Below are 17,553 nucleotides of genomic sequence, written 5' to 3' on the forward strand. Positions count from 1 at the left end.
AACCGCATTAGAATTTAGAATTACAACAGCAGAAAAGTTGTTTTCGATAACGTCTGAGTTTTAGTTTATTAAACAAATTTTCCTCTGTATTTACATCTACTAGTTTATTGTTTTGATGTGCTAAATGATTGATCTAAAATGTAGATTGTATTTTTTAAATCAGAATGTTGCTGAAGATTAAAAAGTATATTTATATGAGTTTCTATTGTTCTAGTCGTAAAATGGCAAGTCATTTTCTAATTTTTATTACTCGTTTCAAGTTCTAGTACTAAACTGTGTTTAAGTTTTTCCATTCGAAAGAAATCAAAAATAAATTCCCTTTAATTTTGGCTTTTTATTTTGTTAAAAAAGTTGCTGCTTTTGCATCTTTGTGAACGTTGTTTGATACAAACAACTATTTGTCGTTTATTAAGCGCAGCTTTCAAGTACACCTAACACCTTGCTACTCCAAAAAAATTGAGTATGTTGTTTATAAGTACGACGATGGACAATAGATGGTATAAACATTACGTGTTTCACTTTATTTTATGAAGTCATAATCAAAAATTCCTAGGTCTTTGTTTTTAAAGTTAATCAATGTGATTGTTGCTAATTCTACAAAACCGGTTAGAAGACAAGAAACCGAAAAAATTCCTAGAAAAATAAGATCGTTGTCCATACCAATGAAAATTGAAGTTTCACAACAAATCGTTCCCTCCCTTATTAACGACCGTGTCATTTTGTCGCTGTGCTAAAGTGACCCTCCGTGTCATTTTGTCGCTGTGCCAAAGTGACCCTCCGTGCCAAAGTGACGCACCGTGCCAAGGTGACGTACCGTGTCATTTTGTCGCCGTGACAAAGTGATCCTCTGTGCCAAAGTGACGCACCGTGTCATTTTGTCGCTGTGCCAAAGTGACCCTCCGTGCCAAACTGACGCACCGTGTCATTTTGTCGCTGTGCCAAAGTGACGCACCGTGTCTATTTGACGACCGTGTCATTTTGTCGCTGTGTCATTCTGACCCGCTCCCCCTCGAGCATGTGAATGTGGCCCGCTGAACAAAAGTATATTTTAAGTTATTATTTTTCCGTAATTTAGTTTTATTTAATTAATTTTTTTTTAAGTCCCTGTATAAAAGTTTTAAATAATTAAGAGACTTTACTGATTAAGCTTAAAAACGTGAAAAAGACAGATTGGAATTCTAACAGGTTTTTTTTTCTTAGTTTCATAACAATTTTCTTCTTACAACAGCAAGTAATTAATAATCTAAAAAAAGATTGTAAAGAGTGCTTGGATTTAGTAAGTTAGTTATTTAATACCTATTTAATAAATAAACTAAATACAAATGTTTTCCATTTTGTACAAAACTAATGAACATTAATTAGTATTAACTAAAATGTCATTTCTTTTTAAAAGTTTTGTACACCTAAGTTTCTTTTATAGATGTTTTATCAATAAATGTTTTATTGAGTGTGCACGAAAACATTTAAAATAACATAATAACAAGAAATAAGGTTTATTTGATTTTGGTTTTGACACATTTTGATTTTTTAGTAGTTTTCTTTGTACTTTAAATTAATTTCTATGCACATCAATGTAAAAAGATTCTCATATTTTAATCCAATTTTTATTTAGTACTTAAGTAAGTTTAAGTTTATGCATAATTTTCTTACATTATTGTTTCTACACATAATATCTAAAAGTGTACAGACACATTTAAAACAATATATGTGACCTAAATTAAGACAGTTTTTGTTAGGTAAACATTTTCATTTTTCAAACAATTTTTTTTGGCAAGTCAAGTTATGATGTAAGTTTTTTGTCACTCAAGCTGGCTTTTTTACTGAATAGAGTGGCAAATTGAACTTATTTAATTTAAGTTTGTTCAATTTAAAAAAATAGTTAAGTATTAACTTATGAAATAAAAAAAAAACAATTAAAAACATTGATACAAATTATTTTATTCTTTTTATTTAGTTTAAGTATAGTATTATTTTGGATACAGCTTTATTTTACTATGCAGACCATTTTTTAATATTGCAGCTTTATTTTTATTTTTCAATGTTTTAGCTTTATTTTTATTTTTCAATGTTTTAGCTTGAATTTATTATTACTTATTTTTTGATAAATTTGTTTGAAACTATTTTCCGTACATCCCAAGTACTTTAAACCTTGCCCTTTAAACAAGTAATGCCTAATTTTTAATATAATAATAGAGCAACAGTAACATCCTATAAAGCAACCAAAATTGGGATCTACGGGAAATAGGTTAAAACAAATATATAAGAATCACAAATCTTCATTCAACAACATTAACAAAAGACATACAACAGAACTAGAAAACTACATTTGGAATTCAAAACATAACAAAACAGACTATAAAAATAAATGGGAGATACTAAACAGGACAAAACCTAACTTTAATACTAAATTCGGCTGCAGACTTTGCAACTTAAAAAAGATCGAACACGATAAATCAGAAAAGACCATGACACTAAACAAGAAAAGCGAAAGACAAAGTATATGCATTCATTACCATAAAAACTTTTTAGAAATATTAAAACTTACTAAATACTAAACCAAAGTAAAATTACGCCGCGAACACGAGCAGTTTATAACATTTTTCTAATACAACCTTTCCAAACTTTTTAAAATAGCACAAATTGTTAAAGCAGTAACAAAACAAAAACCAGCGTATTTTTCAAACTTAGCTTACAGCACAAAAACTTTCATTATTACACGAGCGTTAACTTAGCTCGATTAGCTTTCTTTTTGCAATTTTTAAAAAATGTCCAAACTTTAGATCCAATTATTTTCCTTATCTTTAAAGCTAACTGAGATTCTTTTTTTATTCTAGATAACGCTCCTTTGCCTTTAATTAGAAAAAATACATTGGATTGGAGTTTGACTTTTTGAGTTTGGCCCCTTAGAAAAAAAATGTTTTTTTTTTGATATTTTACTACAATCGATGTTTCAGCCAAAAAATACTAATTTTTATTTTTATTATTTTTTGATATTCTTACTTTGCTGTGTTTTCAAGGGTGGATGTTTTTTTTTCTAAATTTCTAATTTTTTAATAATATATACAAATATGCCCAATTGTAAATTGCAAAGACCCTCAATTTTCCAACGGTCACTGTATCAAAGAAAAAAAGTCTTTTTTTAATACACTTTTTAACAATGACTATTTAAATGATGTACGCTTTATTTATCTGAACTATTTTTATGTAAGACATGACCCCTGCACGTTTTACTAAAACTGTATTTGAAAATAAAATCCCTCATAGAAAAATATGTGCTTGAATGTCATTTCTGATGTGTGGCAGGAGCTAGCTAATAACCGTGACAAATCGCGATCTTCTATATACAAAAAACTAAAAGAAAGGGAAAATCAAAACTTTAAGAAAATGAAGCAAAACAGAAATGAGATTTAAAATATTATTTCTATTTATTTGTTATTGCTGTGGTTTCATTTGCAAACGTTGGACTCAGACTAATACAAAACATTTATACAGATAGCACATAAAGAGAAAAATAAGACAGACATAGCTATAAAATGAAACAAACAAATTTAGCAAAGTTAAAAACTACCGAAAATATATTTAAGTTATTATTTTCTAAATTACTGTGTTTATAGTTGCTTTTGTTGTTGTGTATTCGATTTGTGATTAAATTTTTATTTTAAGAACAATACAATAATTGACTTCAGCTAAATAAGCATACGATTTTGGTTACATAAATGAAGAAAAAAGTTGCTAAATATCATAAAATCACTTCATCACTTGCCTTCCTACAGTTAATTGTCCACTGACCTGCTAAAATTTATTTCGCCACTTATTGTAAACCTTGTTGTAATCTGCTCTTTCCTCAACATTTAAGGATATTAACAACTCAAAAACATTTAAAAAAGATAACAAATTGTACTGATTTAAAACTTCGAAATTTTTTACGAAAAAGTAAACTAAATAAGTCATTTTAAAATATAAAATTACTATAAAATAGTTAGTTAATTTATAACTTTATTTTGAATAAGTAACTTAAATCTTACTTTTTTCTTCTATATTTCTTTTATTTTTATAAAACGCTTAGAATTTTAATAAACTATTGTCTATATTGTTTATTAATGTAACTGAAAAATGATGTACTTTAGTAACTTTTAGTTTTTACAATCAAAAGTTATAGTCGAATATTTTTTTGTTTAAAGTATAAATTATTCTTAACTTACTTTGAAATACTGCTTGTAATGTCATAAAAACTAAAATATTTCATTTTTGGTACATCTATTTAAAAAAATTAGAAATAAAAGTAGGTAAAAAGGTACTCTTCAGATTTTAATTTGTTAAGACGATAAAATCTAGCTAAATATTTATTGTGCTAAGGTATCGGTGGGCGACTTAAGATGTGCAAGCCGAATTCAGCCCACTAAGCAGAAATATCATGCCTTTTCAATTTAGCTGGATTTTTTGTTTGAGTGAAAATAAATTAAGCTGAGCATTATAGTAACAAAATGGGCTATTGATTAATTCTTCAGTACAAAGTGGCGCTTTTTTAATATCTATTTTATTAGACTTTTGTTTTAATGACTGTACTTCTAACTACTGAAATTTATTAGCAAATAATAGAATGTCTATTTTTAATTTAGCTTTTATAAATTATCTTCTTCGTCAAACAACTTCAACTGTTTCTAAAAATTCTATAAAGCAAGTAACAGTTTAGTTGTAAGTATATAGACTTTAGTTCGCGATTTAGATTCTCAGACGTCAAAATAAAATTTTCTTACTTGTCTAACTCTTTATTGTCTTTTTAATTAATTTAAAAAAATACTGTGTTAAATTAAGATACTATAAAGAAAACCATACTGTATGCATTAATTAAAAATATAATGAATGACAGACATTAAAGCAGCAAACAAATAATATACTTTTTTCAGCTATGATTGAAATCGGAGTATTACAATCGAAATTGTATGTAGTATAATCAGAGGAAATACTTGACTGGGAAAGGATTGGGATGTATGTGATCTGATTGGTAAAATTTGAGAGGATGGGATAATTTAAGTGGAATTTATAACGAAATTATAAAAATTCGAGAAGGAATAGTTTGGATGGCAATTGTGCGCGGACTAGGTATAAACATTCGCCATAAAGTCGTGCTAAATACTGTTTGACTTCATTTTACTGAAAAATTGTTTGTATCATTATTTATAAAAAGCAGAAAAAATTTTGAAAATATACTCCTCTGCTAAAGAGAAATAAGATCCGCTAGGCTAGAAAAATTCTTAGACATTTGATGTAAAAGTGATCATACTTATGTATTTCAAGATAGATTTTTAAAGTAAATTTTAAAATACATATGTTTAACATTTAAAGATTAGCAGAAAAACTTCAAGTTGTTTTAAAAAAGTACAAAGTATAAATAAAAAACCTAAGTTAAAATTAAAAACAGAGTCAGTCTGAATCTGTTAATAGGCTCTGTTAACTAAAACTGAATCTGTTAACTAAACTTGAAATAAGTCATGTTGCCATTTTCATAATTTTATTGCATTTTAGTTGTTTAACGTACAAGTGAACAGTTTTATTTTTTGCATACACTTATGACACCTGATTTTTTTTAATGTGACCCTGGACTTAAAAGCAACAAATGCATCTTATAGTATCATTTATAGTTAGTTTAATTAATAAATCTATATAAATTCTTATTTGTTTTTAATATTGGTCAAATAATATATATGTATACTTTATTAAATATGTAACTCATAAAACTAATGTTCAGTTACATTTTATATCACTTTAATAGAATTATAAACTAATATTTGTTTACAAAATTACTTTGTGTAATACTAGTGAAAAATAAACTAAATAGAATTTATTAAAAACAATTTCTGCTATAAAATTAATAAAAAATTTAAACACAATTTCTATTAAGAATCTACACCTAAAATTTAAATAAATCAACTGACTCTACTCTTTTAAAGTCAATATGTTGTATATTATAATAAACAGGTGCGTTTTTATATCTCAAGTAGTGAGTATTATAAAATATTAAAATACCTCATTGAAAATTAAAATCGTACATTACTGAAAATAAACTACACAATTCTAGCAATTATAATTATTTTCAATATACACAAAATATATTAGTCTAAAACTTCACTACTTTTACTGCTATGTTCATTAAAAGCTTGAATTGAATGTTCCTAACATATTTTAATCAATTACTTATCTTAAACCAATTCGGCGCTAAAGCAACATTATATAATCACAAATAAAGTTAATCAGCAGCTTCAACTGATTTCGGCGAATTTTCAGCAGTTGAATCAATTTCCATTTCAGTAACTTCAACAATGCTCCCATTTTCTTCTTTTTCCAAACTTTTTTCTTTGTGTCCCTCCGAAACCGAGTCACACTTCGCTATTTTCACTTCCTTTTCCTCGGAATTTCGTGAGGTCTTCTCTTCGCTCGATTCTCGCGCCGATTTTTCCTGCGACTTGTCCCTAGACTTGTCTCGCTTCTTGTCTTTCTTCTTCGACTCCTTGCTCCTCGAGTCTTTCTTGCTTCTCTTCTTGCTCCTCGATCTCGACCGCTTCCTCTCGTCTTTCTTGCGGTGGCTCGATTTGCTTCTGTGATTTTAGTTTGTATTTACTTTAGTGATTTTTGTGTAAATTCCAGATTTTTTTAAAAATTTTTTGCTTAAATAGTCAAATTTCAGGTTTTATGGCACCCCTGTCAAAAAAAAAAAACAAGTTTGCAATACCACAAAAATACCTTATATAAGATTCGATCTGATACGAAGAGACTTTTTTAGAAACTTTGAAAAAATTCCAAAAGAAAAATAAAATGACATAAGAAACGACGTTTTGGCTGCAAGTTTTGATACACTAATATCACTAAAACCCCAAAAATTTGTTATCCTTGTACGCAGATTCATGTTAAAAAACATATTTTAAAGGTTAAGAATACTTTTACTAAAAATTTTTATAAACCTTTTATACAATTATGACATCTAAGATAAAAAAATAAAATTTAAAAATATTTCAAAAACTTTTAAATCGTAAAAACAATAATAATTATATGTATTTAAAAACTCAAATTAAAATGAGTGGCGAAGGTAAGTTGTGACGAAGTTATAAATCTAAAATTAATTCAATTATACACTTCTGATCATAAAGCACACAACACTAAGTAAAAACAAACATAAAAAAAAGTAAAAATGAATGCTTATTTAGCGCAGCTTCAAAAACTTGCAACTAATTTGCATATATCAAAACAAAATTTCGTTTTTTTAGATATTATTATTTTTAATCTACATCCTTATTTCTAACCCACATTACCCAAGCATATAACAAATTAAAAAGTAATAATAACAAAAATTTAAAATAACATGAAAATAAATACAAATAATCAATCTTGTTATGATATATGCAAATTAGTAGTAAGTTTTTGAAGCTACTCCTGATTAAACCTAATGACCATAGACAACTTTAATATAAATGCATATTGCTTTAAAGAAAAATTTCTTCAGCCATTATCAATTAAAAGGGGGTTGAACTAATACAACTTATTCTTTCAAAATTTAATCAGTAACAGGGTTGCCACTCTTTGAGCCAAAAAATCTTCATTGAGTGACCAAAAATTTCCCTGAGTTTCCCTGAGTATTTTTCAAATCTTAAAGAAAAATTTTCTCTTCTAACACAAATTATTAATACCTCATTCTCATTTGTCTTCTTTAATAATAAAAGGAAGGTTGTATGTGTATGCTTCTGCATTAAATTTATGAAAAAAGCTGTTTTAATTTAATTTAATTAAAAACTAAATTTTTGCACAACTTTGTGTAAACTTGTTAGTTAACTTTCTACATAAAAGAATAAAGTTTAATTTGTTTGACATTTTAATTGACAAAATTTAATTATACTATAATAATAATTTCACATGAAGAACTCAATTAAATGCACACATAATAACTTCATTATGACTTGTATGTCTTTCCTAATAAGTAATACAACACTAATCTGTATTCATTTTAATTTTTTTTACTGAAAACAAGTAGTTGTAAACAAGTAACAAATAACTTTATTATTTAAAAAATAAGAACTAATAGTACAACATAGTGTTTTTTAAACTACATAAGTAACTAAAAATAAAAAGTTTATTAGAACTTTTCAATGAATAGTTAATAACAACTTTCATTTCTCTAAACTGTTTGATTTTACTTAAGTAAATATAAATTTAAAACTTAAAAAAACTACAATGTTAATACTAAGAACATTGAAGAACTAGCCGCAAGGCTAAAAAAATTCTAAATAACCACTTAAATAATAAAAATTACTACTTTTGAACAAAATATTGAAACTGGATTAACTAAACCTCATTCTAGATCTAGAAAATAATTTCCCTGAGATTTTCAAAAATTTCCCTGAAATTTAGAGAAAAAATCAAAACTTCCCTGAGTTTCCCTGAGTTAAAAGAAAAATTCCAAAATTCCCTGAGTTTCCTGAGATTTTCTACAGTTTGAAAATTCCCTGAGATTCCCTGAGTTCCCTGAGTGTATGGCAACCCTGCAGTAAACTAAAGTTTGCTTAATGAGCCATGAGTACTTAAATCAAATTCTGAAAAGATATGTTTAAAGGTCATGGAAAAATCTGGTATGTAAACAAAAAACTTGAAGGAGATGAACTTATTTTATAATCTTGAACAACGGAGATTTAAATTTTTCACATTATCCTTGTTTAAAATTGAACTTGTTTTTTTTTAACTTGAACACACTACTTAAATCACACAAATGTTGCTACAGATCTAATTACCTGTAAGATATAAAACTATTAGATTTGTACTTAAATACTTTCTTATTTTTTTTTTTTTTTGCTTATTATTAATTACTAAACAGATGGTACAGCTAAACTATGTTTAATAAATAAAACATTTATTCAATTTTTAAACTTTTTTCGTGGTGACCGAGACCTTTTGCGTGACCTGGATCTTGACCTGCTTCGTTTACGTTTTTTATCACGTGATCTGCTTCGTCTATCACGTGACCTGCTTCTTTTACGTGACCTGCTTCTTTTACGTGATCTACTTCTTTTGCGAGACCTACTTCTTTTGCGAGATCTACTTTTTTTACGAGACCTACTTCTTTTACGAGACCTACTTTTGCGTTTACGTTCTTTGCTTCTGCTTCTGCGACTGTTAAAATAAGTTTAATAAATTATTTACTTAGTCTATATCTAAACTTGTAAAAATATATATACAGCCTAAAACAGGGGGTCGGTAAACTGCGGCCCCTGAAGGGTAAATCTGCGGCTCGCGAACAAGCTAATTTTTTGAATGGAATGCGGCCCGCGAAATAAAATAATGTATAAATAATAAATAATAATAAATAAAATAATGTGGCCCGTGAGCATGTAAATTTGCCTGCTGAACAAAACTATATTATTAGTTGTTTTTTTTTCAGTAATTAGCTGTAATTAGTTTAATATTGTTTAAAGTCCCTGTGTATAACATTTCAAAACCACTTTAAGCTTTCACTGTTTAGGCTTAAAATGTTAAGAAAACAGATTAGCGTTCTTGCAGTATTTCTTCTCAGTTTCGATAACAACTTTCTTTTTACGATAGCAGCTGCAGAACATAAACAAAGTTTTAATAGTACTTGGATTCAGTAAGTTATTTATGTAAAACTTAGTAAATAAATAGACTAAACGCAAATGGTTTCTATGTGTACAGAAGTAATTCACAGAAGTTAACTAAAACATCAGTCCTTTATAATTTACGTATTTTTTAAAATGTAATCTTTATTATATTTTCTCTTATAGATGTTTTATCATTATATACTATATTGAAATGTACACAATAACATTTTAAACAATATAATGAAAAATAAAATGAAAAATATCAGGTGTAACAGTTTATTTTGTTTTGGTTTTAACACATTTTGAATTTTCTTATAAATTATCTGTGTATTTTAAGTAAAAATTTATTCACTTCAATATACACGTACACAAACGCTCATTTTTTGAACAACTTTTTAATTAATTAATTTAATTTAGAATAAGTGTACTAAGAACGTTTCAAAGAAAAAAATTGACATGAGGTAAAACAGATTTTTGTTCAGAATACAAATTTTTTTAATAAAATTTTCTGTGCACATTAAATTAATTACTATGCACACTAATGTACACATATGCTTGTTATCAGAACCATTTTTAAACTTATACTAAGGCTAGATTAAGTGTAAATTACTTGAAACTTTCTAACATAACTGTTTCTACATATAGTATTTAAGTGGGTACAGACACAGTTATAACAATATATGACATAAGTTAAAATAGTTTTTTGTTCAGTATACACTTTCATTTAAAAAAAATTCTTTGTTATTTATATTTAGTTATATTAGAAGCATCGCAAACTAATCAATCAGAAGGATCACGTATGATCTTTTTTGGCACTACCTACACAATGTGTGATTAATTAAGGGATGTTAGATTTATTAAGTTTGTACATTGTTAATAAAAATAGTTTAAATTGAAGCAAATAAACAAGTAAAAATTGCCACATACTCAGACTATGTCAAGTTGCCTTAATTCATGTTTCTAATGAGTTTTGTCGTTACTGATGATAATCATGTGCTTTGTTAAATTTGACTTAAGCAATTTGGTATTTGCAATAACTACTAACTAAACATTTGTAATTCTTATAATTTGTTTTAAATTTTTCATTTACTCTTTTATAAACGTAAGATTTTAATTACAGATAAAGCAGTAAAAAATTGCCATAATGCTCAATAAAAAAAGATTTCTTTTCTATTGATGGCTTAATAAATGTTTATACTTTAAAAAAAATATTTTAGAAAATTATCTGTCGTTTTAAAGCTGACTTATGATAATTATTTGTTGTGCTTTTATGGTGTTTATTCATTTTAATGTTACTAAACTTCGTTATTAGATTATTTTGTGAACTATATTTTAAGCAGAGTTGCTAAGTAAACAGACTAAGAGTGTGTAAAATTTTTATTTCAATTTGTTGGAGTATTTTTTCGAATTCTCAGAATAGTTTAGGATTGTAGTTTTTAAATTGTTATTTTTTCTAGTCTAGCTACATATTATGTACTTTTTTTATGACGATGATAGTTTAGGTATTTAAACTTGATTAACAAAAGGTTTCCCAGTTTTTGGCGTTTCAAACTTTTATTAAACTTAGGCTGATTTGCTGTAACTCAGGTATTTTTGCTTTAAAATTTGGCAACCTTGTTTGATTATTAATGAAGTATCTTATAAAAGTATTTAAGCATTAATTATATTTTAAAATTATTTTAGCATTTTAAAATACAAAAAGATATGAGTTTATTTTAGTTAACTAATTAAGATTACTTAGTTTTTTTTTTTGCAAAAGTGCAAGTTATTTAACACACAGAGATTGTTTGAATAATTAATATATAAAAAACATGAAAAAGTTGATGATTGTATAAAAAATGTATAAAAATTACACATAAATGTTTTTTAAGCTTTGTGTTTATAGAAAGTTGGGTGGTAACTAAAAATAAACTATCAAGTTAAAGTTAGTAAACGTTTAACATAGTAGATAGTTTAATAAAACTTAAGTATATTAGATGTAAATTTTATTCCTATAAATATGTCTAATTTAAATAAGATATCTAAGTGTAACTAAAAGTCATTTAAGTTATACAGCAAATAAAATAAAACTTTTTTTTTTGTTAGTGACTAAAACTAAAACAAATAGTTTATAAAAATGTAACTAAAACTGCAGCCCGCGAAGATTTTAGAATTTGAAATTTAGTCCACCAGCACCAACTGCCTGCCGACCCCTGGACTAAAACAAAAGTTTCACCTATATAAAAATTTTTGCAAGACTTACACTTTTTCAGGGTTGTCAAAGGTTTTATTTATAATTTTTTTACAGATTATAAAAACAATTCCTAGGCCCATTTTTAGTAAAAAATCAAACTTAGGTTGAAAAAACAGTCTTAAATAGTGTAACACCTATAAAAATATTCTGTAAAGCTACTTTAATAGTGTTTTTTAACAAAGAAAATTAATGATACAAAAATATTTTGATTTTTATGATAGGTTTTTCATATATAATCGAAATTTCGTTACTTTACATGTAAGAATAGTTTAAAATTCCAGGGTTTTCCTGTTTTTTTTTTCAAAATGTCTCAAATCAAGGTTTTTCAGGACTCCAGGTTTTTTTTGCAACCCTGTTCTTTATGTTTTTAAAATTTCAGTTTATATCTAAATAATACTTAAGTATTAATTTTATATTCTAATTATTTTAGTAAGAAATTTTTTGATTAATTAAAATAACCTTACTAATAATAAACAATTTGAACCTTTTTAGAATATAACGGTATCAAAGTCTATATTATATTCTTATTAACTGTTAATATGTAGTGAGCTTAATCACTTCAATTATTATGATTCAGATTAAAAAAAAACTGTCTTAAACTTCATTGTTATCTAAGGGCGCTGAAAAACACAGGCACACAAAATTAATGCGGGAATTTATTATTATAGTTGCGACTATAACTAGAATTGAACGCAGAAACGTCGAAGAAAACCGAACTTCCATCGTTAGAGAATATAATTTTCAAAAGCACCCCTGGTTCCATTTCAACACTACGTGCTGCATTTAAGTTATGCTTTAAAACAACAAACCGTTTATCCCGCGACCGGCGCCTGCTCCTCGACCTCTTTCTCCTCGAGCTCCTGTCTTTGCTTCTCGAACGCCTTCTCCTGTCTCTCGATCGTGATCTCGATCGCAGCATCTTTGCTCGCTCCTTGGCCAGTTTGGCTGCAACAAAATTTACAATTGAATTTCAGATTATAAAAATAGTAATTGAACATTGAGTGAATCTACCACCTTCACGTTCTTTGTATTTTTCAGGTTCGAGCGCTTTTGAAATCAATTTCTGAGCTTCTTTGACGCGCAGCATCGCATCGTCCATGGCCTCAGCATCGGCCGGGTTTTTCTTAGGAGGTGGCGGCTTCACTATGATTATATTCGACGGACTTATCCTAGAATAAGTAGCATTTTAGGGTTTATTTAGCATTTATTATATTTTTAAGTAATATTTCTTTAAACATCTATTTACCTTCAGATTTTATGCTTTATTTATACTAATTTAAAGTTTTTTTTAAGTAATAATTTATGTTTTGTAAGTCTTTTTTTTTTGAGTTTTTTTACATTACTTATTTTTATTGAATATTAATAAATTATAAAATTGATGTCTAATTGATATAACTTATTTTTTAACTCTTCGTGTGTCTTCTGTTTAAACGGCTTGGGTTTTACTACCAAGTCCAACTTTGAATAATAAACAACAATAATATTTATAATATAGATATTTAACATTGGCAACAAATCTTTAACGGTGCAAACTTAAACTTTAAAGTGCGTTCTTACTTGATAGCTCGTTCACACAGCTTTTTTCCCATGAGTTTGTGCGCCTTAGTGCAGTGGTTGATGCTTCCGAATTCTACAAATCCGTACTTGGTCTCTTTCGTCCCGTCTCCGATTAACCTCACCGACTTCACCTCTCCAACTTGCTCAAAAAATTTCGTCAATTTTTCCGTTGTTACCAACTAAACAATGTGTGCTTATTAAAAATTTACTACTGATTAATACATTTTTATAAATTTTAAATCTAAACCAGGCATACTCGAGAAAGAAATGAACATTTTTTAATAGTAAAAATTTAGTAAGCGTGAGGTAATACACATTTTACTCATATTTATTTATAAACTTAATTAAATATATAAACTTGAAAATTTAATATAAGATTTTAAATTAATTATTAGCTTAATCTTTTATTATTGAAACAATCTGCTTTAATCATAGAAATGTCTATATAAAGTCAATACTAAGGTAACGTTACTATATAAGGAAGTTCCTAAAATATGAGTGTTCAAGATCATAAAGGAGTTAAATAACTTTTTTACAACTTCATTTTATTTTGTATAACTGTAACTAAGCTACTAGTTGCTTTCTTACATATATGTAATATTCAAACAAGCTTTTGAGATGTAGCCCATTTAAGTCAGAGAGTACAAATAAGTTCATTATGGAGGAGAAAACAAAAACTGTAAAAATCACTAAAATTTTACCTCAGCCTACATTTAGTGAAATAAAAACCTCAAATGTTCAGGAGATGTCCTTTGAAATATTTATAAAAATACTTAGTATTTTTCTTTTTTTTATAATTAAAAAAGTAAAAGATTTTCTTTATTAACTTTTAAAGAAAAAAAATTGTAAAATTTTAGCAATTCTTTACGAGATAATTTGTTAAATATTACAAGGTAATTTTCCTAAAAATTTGAGGTATCTATCTCAAAAAAACGTAAGAAGAGATAGATTTTCTAGTAATTTCTATTTATTTTCCGTTTTAGTTATCTCTTGCTATATAGAACCTATTTTTACTTTTCAACTTAAACAAGCTATATCTCAAAAGTAAGTTAGAACATTTGAAATCTGTAAAAAGCAACTTGTAGTTTAGTTGAAACTTGACAAAATAGGATAAATGATTAAAAAATATATAACCCCCCCTGTTGCTTTAATTATAACATTTTTATTTTACTCTAATGCTAGTTTTTTTGTCTTTTATTTTACTAAAAAAAAATATTTCAAATTTTGGTTTAGTCCAGAGACTAAAAAATTCGTTTATAACTAATGAAATTATTTTGTAAATTAGTAGAAACTTTTTTGTTTACGATTTATTTCTGAGATTGCGGACTGTAAAAATATCAAAATTATAAAAAATTTTTTGAGCTTTTATTTAAAGTTAGCTACACTTTAAAAAATTTATTTAATGTCTATTTAAAAAAAAAAATAGTATAGAATTCATACTATTATGCTTTAAAATACAAATATTAGTCATTAAATAACATCACTTAATTATTTTTCAATCATCTATACTCATTACTCATATATACAATTAGAACATCAACTAACGGTGGAATCAAGGTTTCCCACAAAAATAGTTCTTTGGAGTTCATCTAACTTTGTTGGATCTACACTAGGTTCAAGATGAGTCTATTTTTTCTTTTTGGTTAATAACAATAACAAAGACTTTAAAACTAAAAGTTATTTGTTTTTTTATTTTTATGCTATTTTTATTGGTGTTTCTCAGAGTGTGCACCAGTGCTGTTTAGAAAGTTTTGAGGTATGTTGCAACTGGTATGTTGCAATAATGAAACTTACTAATAAAGTAATTGTAAAAAATAAAACATCTTCATATAGAGAAACATGATTATAAAAATTTAGCTAAGCTATGACTATTCTTTTAATCTAATAGTCTTCAAGTAGTTGTAGCTCTAGATAAAATAGAGCATTAAAAAATATTTATGTATATAAAACATAAAATTTCAAAATAATACATTAATTTCATAACATTTTTATAAACAAAAACTTACAGCAGTTTCAGGCAAGCTCACTGGAAGTTGCATTGCAATTTCCTCTTCTGGAATACTATCTAAAAAGAATAAACTGTTTAAATACTGACTAGAGAATACTCTATTTCAACTATTTTAGGTCAAAACTAAAAATATGTTGCTTCAAAATAATCAGCGCACCATTTGATCAGTTTGAAACTTCAATGTTGTACTGGTTTCACAACACTCCAGGTGTATATGCTCTTCCCATAAGAAACTTCTGGGTATAGCAAAAAAGTATAGAAAGAAACAACTATTAAGTAACATGAATGATTTATAGAATTTGCACTGATAAACTTTTGCAATTTATTTGTATTACAAAATACCGTATTAACGTTGTCACTGATTTGATTTATTTCTGCATTTGAATTTATTACCATGTAGAGTTCCTCAGACGCTAAGACTTGTAAGTTAAACTGTTTGAAATTATATAACACGTAAAAGATTGTGTATTTTTATTAATCTGTTAAACTTTTCTTAAATAAGTTTGAGTAAATTAATACTTAGAATAGTAATAGGTCATCTGGATTTCATTTCTTGTAAGAAAGCCCACCATTTGTCACGAATGGATCAGATCTTCTGATAAAATATTTGCAGTGAAAAGTGCAAAGTTAAACTAATTAAAACTTTAGTTCTGTTTAAATATTACTTTGTCTATAACATTTTTTGAACCGTAACATTATTTACAGTTTATTCTGAATAATTTTGACAACTAGATAATTATATCAATTTAATTGTTTTAAGCATCACAAGTATTAATAAAAAAATAATTTTAAGTCTACATCTACTGTAACATAATAAAATAACATAGTAGAAAACAAGAAAAACGTAACGACTAAAAAAAGAATCAAAAACTAAAAAATAAATATTATATTAGTCAGACATTGAGTTTTTTTGTATTTTTTATCTTTATCTACAAACACACAAACCTTGATAAAATGGAATACACATTAGAGCACGATCAACAAATACAGTGTTGGTAAGATGTTGTGAAATAGCAACACTCTCTTGGGTCATGTACTTGATGAATGCCATCTTTGTTATTGGCTTTTCCATATCCCTTGAATAAATAAATAATATAAGTCTTTATTTGCCAAGTGTAAATAAACTTAACTTTTTTAGTGATATACTTAACTGTATACTTGGTTAAAACATATTTAAAGGTCATACGGGAGGAGCAAATTTTTTTAATGAAATTTATTCTCACTTTTAAATATAAAAATAAGCTACCAGTTGATTTCACTATTAAAAAAAATTAATATAGCTTTTAGGATATAAGCGATCAAAGATAGACAGTTCAATAAGTTCTTTATGGGAGGTGCAAACAAACACGGCAAAAATAGACTATACTACTAAAAATGTATTTCCTCCTTCAGTTTTTGAGCAATTGGTTTAAAGTTTTCTCAGATTAATATTTCATAATTTTTTTACAACTTGTAGAAAACAGATATTTCAATTGTTTATCAATTTTTTTAATAAATAAGAAACAAAACAAAATCCTGGAAATTTGAAGTTTATTGATTTAAAACCGTAAGAGGAGATATATTTTTAATGAACTTTTCAAAATTCAAGGAAAATTGGTCTAAACTATTTTTTGTTACATACTGTATCATTTTTTTTTACAAAACTGGTTATATCTCAAAAGTCAAATGAATCTTCTATTCTTTAAAAAGTATCTAATAGTGTATACTATTAAATTTTTAAATAAGCCAATGTTAATTTCAAAAAAATTTTTTTGACCCATTATGATTTTGTCACAAACAATTTTTTAAATGCTGATAAATAAGTCTAGAGAAAAAATAAAACAGTAAGCCATTGTTTGAATTTATACAGGAAAATTTATGATAAATTGTAATTCATAAACTTACATGGTTTTTGGATATATTTTAATAGTTTCAACAATTCCAAGGTGTTCAAACAAAGTTTTCACTTGTTCAAGGTCAGCATGGTGAGAAAGATTTGTCACTTGAGTTATCCTAGTTTCTTTCTCTATAGTAACGTCTTTTTCATCAGACATCTTCATTTACTATTTTCATCTATTTAAATCTAAAATAATTTCTAAATAATTAATCGTTTAATCTTCAAAAATTTAATTTACAAAATATATATCATGTTATTAGTAGTAATATATATAATCAAT

At 26.5% G+C, this 17,553-nt stretch overlaps 1 protein-coding gene across 3 annotated transcripts; it reads right to left on the reverse strand.

The window, feature by feature from the left end:
* Nucleotides 1–5,838: 5,838 nt before the first annotated feature.
* Nucleotides 5,839–17,458, reverse strand: LOC145837732 (uncharacterized). Of its 3 annotated transcripts, none has more exons than XM_082945164.1 (9): nt 17,282–17,458; nt 16,343–16,473; nt 15,396–15,454; nt 14,935–15,015; nt 13,390–13,568; nt 12,847–13,001; nt 12,642–12,777; nt 8,935–9,156; nt 5,839–6,596 (listed from the first exon to the last, which is right to left on the reverse strand). In XM_082945164.1, exons 1-9 carry the CDS (start codon nt 17,434–17,436, stop codon nt 6,248–6,250), a joined length of 1,467 nt encoding a protein of 488 aa, XP_082801290.1. In that variant the 5' UTR covers nt 17,437–17,458; the 3' UTR covers nt 5,839–6,247. The 3 variants fall into 3 exon arrangements, with proteins under 3 accessions (XP_082801290.1, XP_082801289.1, XP_082801291.1); XM_082945163.1 differs by having other exon boundaries at nt 5,840–6,596; nt 8,914–9,156; XM_082945165.1 differs by lacking the exons at nt 16,343–16,473; nt 17,282–17,458 and adding an exon at nt 15,555–16,310 and having other exon boundaries at nt 5,841–6,596; nt 8,914–9,156.
* Nucleotides 17,459–17,553: the final 95 nt, after the last annotated feature.

Source organism: Thalia democratica, chromosome 6 (genome assembly GCF_965202585.1).
Source record: "Thalia democratica chromosome 6, ktThaDemo2.hap1.1, whole genome shotgun sequence".
Lineage (NCBI taxonomy): Eukaryota > Metazoa > Chordata > Thaliacea > Salpida > Salpidae > Thalia > Thalia democratica.

Bases quoted from the DNA above. Each gene is read 5' to 3' on its own strand.
- LOC145837732 (XM_082945163.1), bottom strand. From the start codon at position 17,436: ATGAAGATGTCTGATGAAAAAGACGTTACTATAGAGAAAGAAACTAGG. The intron at 13,002-13,389 runs GTAAGAACGCAC...TACTTATTCTAG, and splicing joins CTGTGTGAACGAGCTATCAA to GATAAGTCCGTCGAATATAA. The intron at 6,597-8,913 runs GTTTAAAAATTG...CTAAAATCACAG, and splicing joins TCTCGGTCACCACGAAAAAA to AAGCAAATCGAGCCACCGCA.